Genomic DNA, 11,314 nt, shown 5'->3' on the forward strand with positions numbered 1-11,314 from the left:
GGCCCATGTCTGGAAGCAGACCTCAGACTGTGAGCTGCTCAGACGCTCAGTGCCCACGTCACCTGTCTCCCTGTCACACACTGTCATGTCTCAGTGGGGTTTGCCTCATCCTGGTCCAGGGAGAGGCCTTAGGACGGGCCTGGCAGGGGAGCCCTTCTGGCCTTGATTGGTGGGATGGGCCCTGGCCTGGAGTGGATTTAGGGTTCCCTTGCTTAGGGTGAGAGCTCCGTCTGTACTTGTCTCGCGTAGACTTCATGACCCATGTGTCGGGCCGTCCTCCATCTTCCTGGTGAGGAAACCGAGTTGGGGGGTGGAGGGGGTCTCTTGCCCCGGCCCCAGCTGGTCAGCAGTGGAGCTGGGATGCTAGCCCCGGCCAGGTGGCCGCAGCCGGAGCACTTCCTCCTCACCCAGGTTGTGTGTGGCCTCGGGCCGGACCCCTGTCCAGTGAGGGAGCAGAGGGCCATCTCTCCCTTGGCCCTTAGGTCCCCACCGCCACGCACCTCTTGTCTGCTGGGCCTGAGCCGGGCAATTGGAGCCCACATAGCACCTGTCTCCCCACCCCGGGGCCCTCCGTCCAGTCTGGCGTCCTGTAAACTCTGTCCTCTGTCTCGTCCCCTTCTAACAGGGACCCAGACATGGAGCTGCGGGAAGAGGCGTGGTCTCCGGGGCCGTTGGATTCTGAGGACCAGCAGATGGCCAGCCATGAGAACCCAGGTGAGGCGGCCTTGGGGAGTTCTTCCCAGCTGGTCCCTCACCCCTCCCTGGACCCTCGCTTCCTTTGTCTCCCCTTCCCCTCCCGTGGCTCGGGGCTCACCATCCTTCCTCTGGGGGCTCAGCCAGGCTGCCTCCCGGGCCTGTGTGGATTCTCCGAGTTCCCTCCCAGCTGGGAGCCCCTGGGGGCTGCCCCCTCCCCTCGCTGGGTGCTTGGCACCGTTTCTAGGTGGCCCCTTGGACCTCCTGGGCGGGATGCTCTTTAGACCAGGGTGGCAGGCCCACATACCAGTGGGCCAGGCCGTGGAGAGCTGGGGACAAACTGTGATGTGTGGGGAGCGGCAGGCTCACAGAGCAGGGCCAGTGACCATCCTGGGGGACAGCTGGGTGTCTGGGTTTTTATGGGGCTTGTATCTTTCTGGGGTTTTATCTGTCACTCTTTAAACATTGGCCGCATGTTTTGTTTGACAAGGCGTTATTTGGGTTGAATAAAACTCATCTTTGAGCCCTCGGGGACTAGGCTTTGCTTGCTGAGACCCCACCTGGCCCCGCTGGCCCCTTCACGGCCTCACCCCTTGCCCTCTGGTGAAGATGTGCTCCCCGTTTCCAGGGGTTTTCATGCAGGGCACCTGAGAAATAAAGTATGAGCTCTTTTTCATGCTGCTTTTGATGCGTCTTCATGCGGGCGTCCCGTCCTCGTGCGTTTTGGATGGGTTCAGCCAGCATTTCTTGCTGTGAGGGGGCAGGGGGAGGTGTTTTCGGCATTGTAGGCCTTGTGCCCCTGCAGCGTGGAAGTGAATGGGCGCGACCACGTTATTTGTAGAACAGGCTCTGAGGTCGTGATCCCGGTGCCAGCGTGTCGTAGTCGTCCAAGAGAGGTTACGAGGGCCTGGGCGGGCTGGGGATAGATTGCATAAAGCACTCGAGCCCCTTCGCCTGATCTAGTTCTAAGATCCACTGAGGGGGTGAGGGAAGCTCCTTGGGCTGGCTCCGGGCTGCCGTGATTACACAGGAGGAAACAGATTTCAGGGCACATGGCACGTGGGGCGCAGACCCTCCACCACCCAGCAGGAGGGCGCACGGCCCATCCTTCCCCATTTCATGCCGCCGGGCCTGCCCCTTCCTCCTTTCCCTGTCTTTTAGCCTTTTTAAAATTAATTTTACGGTCTGTGTCATGCTGGAAATTGCAAACATCGATAGTGTGGTGATTGCGCTTCCCACTGCCTAGCCTTAGCGGTGAGCAGTACTTTGCGGTCTTTTCCCTGGTTGTGCCTGCTTTTTCTTCTGGAGAATTTTAAAGAAAATCCCAGATATTGTATCATTTCACCTACAGATTCTCCAGCAATAACAAACGCTCATCTCACCTGACGAAGCGTTGCCCATTGTGTGAAGGTGTCCCCAGCTGTCTCCAAAATGCATGTTTGCCTTGAAGTAAGGTGGTTTTAATTTTACACTCCGTCCACTAACTCATTCTCTTGAGGAAACCTCAACAAAGCACAAGTGGGTTCTCATATCCCCTTTGTCCGGCCTGCTGTCCCCGACCCGACACCCCACCGGAGTCTGTTGCAAGTCTGCTCCGGCCCCTCCTTGTGTGGTGCCCCCAACCGCGTGACACCCCTTCGCTCAGCTTGTAAGCCGTGTGGCCTGGATGCCTCCAAGCTGCCCTGCGTCCCCTGGTTCTGGGCCTGCCCTGTTGGGTCCTACCTCTGTGGCAGCCTCCTGTGATGGGACAGGGCTGGACCCCTGCCCTGAGACCCCCCCCCCAACCCCCGGCTGATGCCTGGACGCAGGAGCAGGAGGCTTGTGCTGGCGGTAGCCCCTGTAGGCTGTTTCCCCGTTGGGTCAGGACGAGGGGTCCGTGAGCAGGGCTGTGAGCGCTTCCTGTGTGCCCCGAGCTTGAGGCCAGCCACCTTGGGCAGGCCCTCTCATGGAATCCTCACACCCTTCGAGCTCGGGGTGCTGATCAGAGGGTGCTGGGCAGAGAGAGGCCAGGCCACCGCCCAGGGTGAGGCAGCCGGGAGCCAGTGGAAGGGGCCTGGGGGCCTGGACTGTCCGTAGGCTGCAGCCAGAGTCTGTTGCGCTGCCTCACTGGCACATTGACCCCGGCCCACCGCCTGCAGGTGCGAGAGCTGTCCAGGCTCGGCCTGGGGCCTTAGCTACAGGGTGTTCAGAAAGAGAAGCCATCCAAAGATGAATAATAAAGAGATCCCAATTCTGAGGCGGGAAAGTCTTCAGCTGGTGTGTTGGAAATCACCCACCAGGGACAGGGTCCTGGCCTCCCGCTCTCAAGCCCGCCTCTCACGTCTCAGTGCCCTCCAGAATGACCCCGCAGAGTTCACCGCAAATGCCACGTCTGAGCCGGATGACAGCAGACCCACGTAAAAACACAGCAACTGCCTGTGGGCAAAACCCATGTTCCCGGGTCACACTGGCAGCACACCTTAGGTGCAAAGCCCCAAAATACAGCTGGATGCGGACAAGCCAGCAGCCGGGCCAGTGTGGTGTTAGCAGGGGCAGGAGGGGAGGACGCCCCAGGTAGCCCTCGGGGGTTCACCGGAGGACTTGGGGCTGGTCACGCTGCGGCCAGCAACTGAAGCTGGAGGGGTTCTGTCCAGACCAGGAGCAGGGAGCGCGGGGCTGCTGGGGCCCATGGCTTCCTTTACCCAGGTAAAGTGCCCTGCCCGGGCAGGACCCACGCAGAGCAGAGCCTGTCAGGAGGGGGTTCAGGATCGAGTGGGACCCCTGTCATTGGCCACAAGGGAGAAGGGAAGGTCCAGATAAAATCAGGGGTGGCCGCAGAGCAGGCAGCCCTGCACTCGGAAGAGGGAGCCCTGAGGAGCCAGAAACGCTGTCCAGAGTGTAGCTTCCCAGAAGTTCAGGGAGACTGACCACAGAAATGAGCGAAACTGGAAAATGGTGAGTTCAGTCCTCTTGCTTCCACCCCCAGGAAGCTATTAGAATAAAAAAGAAGAGAGGCAAATAGTATCTCCACCGACAGGGACGGTGGTCAGAGATACACCTGCAGACAGGTCAGGATTGTTCAGAGTGGCCAGGAGATGACGGCCCCTGGAATTGCAAGATCAGAACAGCTCAGCCCAGGGGGCAGAACTCAGCAGAGAACTAGAAATAGAGTCAAATTAATTTCAAAGTGAAGTAGGAGGAATTCGAGACTGAATAAAAATAACACATTTTTTCTTAAGAAAAATCGAAGGTGAAAAAGAGGGCCATTTTAAAATCAAAAAGAAATGAGTAAAGATTAAGGCAGAGTAAAAAAAAACAGGTACTGAAGTTAGGTAAAGAAAGCCCTTTGAAGAAGAAATCCAAAGGAATATAATGGTAAAAACTACGAGTCCAGAAAACATTCCTGAAATGTCAAAGTTAGGTATTGAAGGAATAAATCACAGATCTGAGAATATCAACTCGAATGAACAAGACATATTCTATTCAAGTCACTGGGCTTTAAAGGAAGAAGCAAATCCTTTGGGGCATCTAGGCAAAAAGAGCAAATGACTTACAAGGCAAAGTAGATGGGATTGCTGTCAGACTTTGCCAGCAATGCTTTATGCCAGGAGAAAATGGAGTCATATTTATGATTCTCAGGGGAAGAAAAGGTAGAGCTAAGGATCGTATTCAGGAAAACTGCCTTCCACGTTGGAAGGGTGCAGATGACCTCAGCCAGCAGGAGCTGAGCAAACAGGGTTGTCGTGGGGCCTTCCCGAGGAGTCTGCGGGCAAGTGAGCCTTGCGCAGCCGCCGTGGCCAGAGAGATGGGCGCTGAGTCGGGGCAGGCTCAACGAGGGCTCAGGCGGTGGAGGTCTGGCTGTGAAATCAGTGAGGGGAACAGGAATAGTTCACCTGATTTCTCAGGAATGGTACTTGGCAGTGGTGGGGGTGATTCTAACCATTCAAGTTAGACTGCTTATCTTGAAGCTGTGTGATGTGGGTTCAGCAAATAAGCAATTATGGGCTAGTCAAGTCCTCTCCTCCCCTGGTGAGGAACAGAGATGCAGATGTCCTAGAAAAGACCGCATAAAAACCTTTTGGCCTGAATTTGTATGGGAAGTATCAGTTAGAAGTCACAGGAATTTTATCTTAAAAAAAAAAAAGCGAAGATCATTTCCACATTTTGATTTTGAAATTGTTTTCCACGAAAAGAAACCAGAGTCCCTTGGAGAAACGGCCAGTTGCAGGTTTGGGGTGGGAAGTATGGATGAACCTGTAGCCCCTTGTTAGGCTGGATGGCAGAGAATCTGTCAAAGACCACCTGGGTCCCGTCCAGAGGACTCGGAGCTCACTTGAGGCTCCCACGCACTGAAGATGGCAGGCAGTGCAGCCTACCAGATATATTTAAATCCGTGATCTCCTAATGATGTTAAGAAAGGAAAGACTACGTGGTTACCTTGGAGGGTGGTAGGGAACCAGTTCGTAACTTGGAAAACTGGGCAGGTAAGGGGAAATGAGATTCATCCTGCCATAACCACATGAAAGTTACCACTGAGTACCAACCAACAGATGATGTAGAGTCTCTAAAAGCTATTCCAGCTCCTAAACGCAGGAGAAACCACAGGGCAGCCCCATTTTGCACCCCTCGACAAATCAGCAGACCTAAGCGTTGAGCATCGGTGGCCCTTGATATCACAAAAAGAGAAACACGAGATATCGGGTGCCTTCAGTGAAAGAACAGGATTGCACCTTCAGAATGACTTCAGGGGCCGGCAGGGCTGGGTGAGCCAGCTGCTAACCGGCAGCAGATGCAGGGCACTAGGAGCATGCAGTCAGCAAGGGTCCAACTGGCTGTAGGGCTCTGCTTCTTCAAAAGGAAAATCGTAAGGAAAAGCAAGAGGTGGAGGAAGTCGTGTCTTACAGGAGACTTAAAGACATACTGAAGTAGGGCTTCCCTGGTGGCGCAGTGGTTGAGAGTTCGCCTGCGGATGCAGGGGACGTGGGTTCATGCCCCGGTCCGGGAGGATCCCACATGCCGCAGAGCGGCTGGGCCCGTGAGCCATGGCCGCTGGGCCTGCGCGTCCGGAGCCTGTGCTTCCCGCAACGGGAGAGGCCGCGGCGGTGAGAGGCCCGCATACCGCAAAAAAAAAAAAAAAAAAAAAAAATTCTGAAAAAGTAACGGACCGAACTGTAATGTCTGGGATGTTGCACTTGGGTGACAACCGTACAGAAATGCAAGGGAACGATTACTGCACAGGTCAGGATGGTGGTTATATTTGGGGTTGAGAGGGGGTGAGCTTGGGAAGGGCACTGAGGGACTCCCGGTGGGTGGCCAAGACCTGTATCTTGACAGGGCATTTGTCTTTCTGCATTGATTGTGGTCAGCTCTGCATTCCGGGCTCTCTGCATGTCGTGTGTTTTAGGGGAAAAAAGTTAACATCCGGTAAAGCCGCAGGTCCTGCCCTTCCCCAGAAGGTCTGCTTGGGAGGATCCACCCTGGGGCGGGAAGCTGCGTGGGCGGCAGGACCCCGCCTGGGCCCAGAGCGCAGGAGCCGGAGCTGAGCCCTCCTTCAGCGAGAGGACAGTGACAGTTGCTGTGGGATGACGGGACCTGGAGCCTGGGACACCCCTCCCCTTCCCTTCGGGAATGGCGATCACTCGTCATTTCTGTGCTTTTTATTGAGTGAGCCCTTTGTGCTGGTCGATGTCCTCTCCGCTTTCCGGGAATTCTTGCATCCTTTTAAAGATGACGTTTGTGCGGCAGTGAAGTTGCCCCCATGAGGAAGGCGGCCCAGAGGGAAGCCGCTGACTTCCAGCCTGACCTGGAGGGGTGCAGACTCAGACTCTGGTGTGCGTGAGAGCCGCCCGCTGCTTGGAGAGCGCCGGTCCCTGCACCCACTCGCAGGGGGGACCAGGAATCCGAAGGTTGAGAGAGAACCCTGCCTCCCGAAGTGATTAGACCCTCTTCCATTTAACAGCTTAACACCTGCTTAAAAAGTAGTGTGTGGGGGCTTCCCTGGTGGCGCAGTGGTTGAGAGTCCGCCTGCTGATGCAGGGGACACGGGTTCGTGCCCCGGTCTGGGGGGATCCCACATGCCGCGGAGCGGCTTGGCCCCTGAGCCATGGCCGCTGAGCCTGTGCGTCCGGAGTCTGTGCTACGCAACGGGAGAGGCCACAACAGTGAGAGGGCCGCGTACCACAAAAAAAAAAAAAAAAAAAAAAAAAAGTAGTGTGTGGGGTAAACAGCACGCAGCAGCAGCGGAGAGAAGAGTCACGTAGCCCAAGGCTACAGAGGAAGCCTGCACCCGCTGCAAGCACCTCACTGCCCAGCCGGCTCCTCGGGCCTTCTCTCCCCGTTTCTGGACCTGGACGGGTGGTCGGCCCCTCGCCAACCGCCCCCCCCCCCCCGCATCCAGGGCCCCGGATTGAGTTACAGGTGTTTCACAAGTTCAGATGGGCTGTGTTCAGTTCCTGTCATCATGATTGTAAATGCTCCTCATCGCTGAGTCAGGTGGCGTATTGTTAAACTTTCTTGACAACTTTGAAAACAAGACGTTTATTTCAATCAAAGGAGTGCAGAATACTTGCTATGGGTCAGGTGGTGCGGCTCATTTCCCGCAAAGAGCAAGTCTCCTCTCCAGCCCACCCCAGTCCACCCCTGCTGCCCGGACACACTGCTCAGAGGCAGACAGCTCCCCAAGGTTCCGTTTTTTATTCTTGAATATCTCCACATAATGTGCTTATGACTCTATTTCTTTTTCTTTTTTTTTGGCTGTGCCTGGTGGCTTGCGGGATCTTAGTTCCCTAACCAGGGATTGAACTGGGGCCCACGGCAGTGAAAGCATGGAGTCCTAACCACTGGACGGCCAGGGGATCCCCGTGATGCCACTTCTTGATTTATGTTGACACCAAAGTGGGCCCTGTGTCACCTCTGGAAAAGCGGCCGCCACCCGGCCCAGACTTCCTACCTGGATTTTTTTTTTTCCTGCTGCATATATGATTCTATATCCCAGTACCCTTTCCAGTACAGGCGGTCTTGGGACCCAGACTACCCGTGCAGATACTGCTTTGCTGCTCCCAGGCCGTGTAGCCTTGGGCAGTGGTTCATCTTCCTGGTGCCTTGGTGTTCTCACCTGTAAAGACCCGAGTTCCATGGAGCCCACCTTACAAGACTTAAACGCATGGATGCTTATTAAGTGCATGGGACCACTGTCTCAGGACAGTTGGAGCACTTTGTTCCCGGCCAGGTGCTGGAACACAGGGATCGGGCCGCTGTCCTTCTGGGCTTGCAGGCTAGTGAGAGGGAGAGGGAAAACAATGTTTGGTAGGTTATAATGGGATTCACCTTTGAAAGACACCTTCGCGGTGCACCTAGGGGCGGGGCCAGAGGCGGGAGGGCGGGGCTGTGATCAGGGGGCGGGGCCGTGCCCCCGAGATAGAGGCCGGAACCCAGGCAGGAGTGCGGGCTTGAGCACGTGCCCCACCTCCATTCTGTAACTCAGGCCCAAGCCGGACAGGGAAGGCAAATGTCGCCAAGGGTGCACACAGAGCAGTCTCGGAGAGCTGGGCAGGCTGCGGGGAGGGGGCAGGCTCTCATCTCTCCCGGGAGGCCGCCCGCTCAGGCCAAGCGCGGCGTAATTGTATTAGAGGCTTTGTTGGGCAGATGGCCCGTGGTGGTGTCCTCAGTTTGCAGACGCCAGGACCAAGGCCCCACGCTCCTTTATTGTTTGCACTGGGCATACAGTACCTACAAACCCAGGGACCAGGGTGAGGAAGTCTGTAATAGAGGCTGCGGTGTTTGGAGGTTGTACTCCCAGTTAATGGAGGGTCAGGACTTTCATGCGGCCTGTGATCCCATTAACCAGTCCGGTGACCCCTTCCTCTTCTCTCTTCTCCACCCGCAGCCAGGATTATCTTCCGAGAGCCCAGATGTGACACCATCATTTCCCGCTTGTACACCCACAGGGTGCTGCAAGCCCTTGTCCCTGGGCAAAGTTGGAAACCGCGCTGCGGCTGCCTTCCGGTCTGGCGGGGAGGCGCTCTGCTGGCCCTCAGCCTGGGGCCTGGGCTTCGGGAGGCATTCTTTACTAGGAGCCTTCCCTAGACCTCCATCCCGTACCCCTGTTGGTTTCTGTTGTTTCCTTTAGCAGACATTTCTGGCGTCCCTACTAAGTCCCGGGCATTGTTCTAGATGCTGGGGAAACGGCCGTGAAGGAAGGAAGAGTCCTAAGGGATGGGTAATGAATGTTTAGTAAAATGCCAGGGCGTGTTCGATGCCCTGAGGACAGACACTGAGGGGAAGGGGACCGATGGGAGGGACGTCTGACCAGGGCCAGGTCCGTGAGGAGGGCTCCGCACTGGCAGGGCCCAATTGCCCTCTGAGGGAGGTTCTGCCACCGCCCCCGTTACAGGGAAGCCTGGGAGGGCGCACAGGTGAGCGAGGTTCCCGGGGGCACGCAGAGCAGCAGGTGGAGGGGCCCCAGGCCGCCCTCGCACGTAGGCTCTCTGACTCCCTCCTCTCCCCTCTTGCCTTCCAGTGGACATCCTCATCATGGATGACGACGACGTCCCCAGCTGGCCCCCAACCAAGCTGTCCCCGCCCCAGTCGGCGCCCCCGGCTGGTCCCCCGCCCCGGCCGCGGCCGCCCGCCCCCTACATCTGCAACGAATGCGGCAAGAGCTTCAGCCACTGGTCCAAGCTGACGCGGCACCAGCGCACACACACGGGCGAGCGGCCCAACGCCTGCAGCGACTGCGGCAAGACCTTCTCGCAGAGCTCGCACCTGGTGCAGCACCGGCGCATCCACACGGGCGAGAAGCCCTACGCCTGCTCCGAGTGCGGCAAGCGCTTCAGCTGGAGCTCCAACCTTATGCAGCACCAGCGCATCCACACGGGGGAGAAGCCCTACGCCTGCCCCGACTGCGGCCGCAGCTTCACGCAGAGCAAGAGCCTGGCCAAGCACCGGCGCTCGCACAGCGGCCTCAAGCCCTTCGTGTGCCCGCGCTGCGGCCGCGGCTTCAGCCAGCCCAAGAGCCTGGCGCGCCACCTGCGGCTGCACCCGGAGCTGTCGGGGCCTGGCGTGGCGGCCAAGGTGCTGGCGGCCAGCGTGCGCCGGGCCAAGGCACCCGAGGAGGCGGCGGCGGCGGACGGCGAGATCGCCATCCCGGTGGGCGACGGCGAGGGGATCATCGTGGTGGGCGCGCCGGGCGAGGGGGCCGCGGCGGCCGCAGTCATGGCGGGCACGGGGACCAAGGCGCCGGGACCCCGCTCGCGGCGCGCCCCGGCCCCCAAGCCGTACGTGTGCGTGGAGTGCGGGAAGGGCTTCGGGCACGGGGCCGGGCTCCTGGCCCACCAGCGCGCCCAGCACGGGGACGGGCTCGGGGCGGCGGGGGGCGAGGAGCCCGCGCACATCTGCGTGGAGTGCGGCGAGGGCTTCGTGCAGGGCGCGGCGCTGCGGAGACACAAGAAGGTCCACGCCGTGGGCGCGCCCTCCGTCTGCAGCCGCTGCGGACAGAGCTACTACCGGGCAGGCGGGGAGGACGACGACGACGATGACGAGGCGGCGGGCGGGCGGTGCAGCGAGTGCCGTGGCGGGGAGGGCCGGTAGGGGCGGGGGCCCGGGGGGGCGGGGCCCCTCGGGCTTGGCGGGGACGACGGCGCAGGACCCAGAGACCCGGGGAGAAACGGACAGAGGGCTGCCCCGGACCGGCGGGGCGCTCTACCCCCTCCCCTCCCGCGGCCTGTGCGGCCTGAGAGGTGCGGCGGGCCTGGGGCGGGACACTGGGGACGCTCACCGGGCCGCCCGGCCCTCCCCGCGCCCGGCCCTCGGCCTGGCCTGACCCTTGTAGGTTCTCGGCCGAGCCCGAAATCAAGACGTGTGAGAACTAGAGAGACCAAGATACGACAAAACCCACGAGCGAAAGACCATTTTCCCTCTTTCTCTTCCCCACCAACGGGGGGTGTTGAGAAGATGGCGAACATTGGGACCTTTCCACTCGGAGGGGCCCCAGAGAGGGAAGGGAAAGAGGGGTCCTTTTCCCTTTTAGAATTTTCTTTATAATCGTATCCCCTTCCTGACCCCGCCTACCTATTATTTTCTCTCTTCTTCGCGGGTCCCATCCTTTTTCCTCGCCCTAGTCCTTCCTCCCCCTCCTGGATGTGGGGTAGCAGAGAAGTGCTGGAGCGGAACTAGCCCCTGTCCCAGGCGCACCCCGCAGAAAACGGGTTCCCGTCTCATCCCATGCCTGGGCACGGTTGGAGGAGGGGTGCGGGGGGCAATAAATCGCACTATCCAATTGTCCCTGCTGTGCGTGTTTCTTGAGTTCGGGTAAACGGAGGGCTCCGCGCCGGCCAGTTGCTGCTGAGGGGGCGAGAGGCTGCCGGCTCGGCCCGCACTCGCGCCCGGGTGCAGACTGGGCGGTTGTCCTGGAAGAGTGACCGGCCAGGTCACCTGCAGCGGGTTCTGGGCCCCAGCGGAGTGGCCGTCAAGTATCCAGGCTGGAGGGTGGGCAGGCCTGTGAGGAACTGGGGCGGTTGTTCAGAGTAAGGCCCACCCACTGCTGCTTTTGAAAGGAATCTCACCGTCTGGAGGTGCAGGTGGGAGTTGCACAGGCTGTGCCTCACCTCACAGTGGAGGGCAGCCTCCCCCCACGCAGTAAATG

At 58.9% G+C, this 11,314-nt stretch overlaps 1 protein-coding gene across 1 annotated transcript; it reads left to right on the top strand.

Annotated features, from left to right (window-relative positions):
• The first annotated feature begins 632 nt into the window (after positions 1-632).
• On the top strand, positions 633-10,260 carry ZNF787 (zinc finger protein 787). The gene is made up of 2 exons (XM_065898877.1): positions 633-714; positions 9,191-10,260. The coding sequence occupies exons 1-2, from the start codon at positions 636-638 to the stop codon at positions 10,258-10,260; spliced, it is 1,149 nt and encodes a 382-aa protein (XP_065754949.1). The 5' UTR covers positions 633-635.
• The last annotated feature ends 1,054 nt before the right edge of the window (positions 10,261-11,314 follow it).

This window comes from Phocoena phocoena, chromosome 20 (assembly GCF_963924675.1).
Source record: "Phocoena phocoena chromosome 20, mPhoPho1.1, whole genome shotgun sequence".
Classification (NCBI taxonomy): domain Eukaryota; kingdom Metazoa; phylum Chordata; class Mammalia; order Artiodactyla; family Phocoenidae; genus Phocoena; species Phocoena phocoena.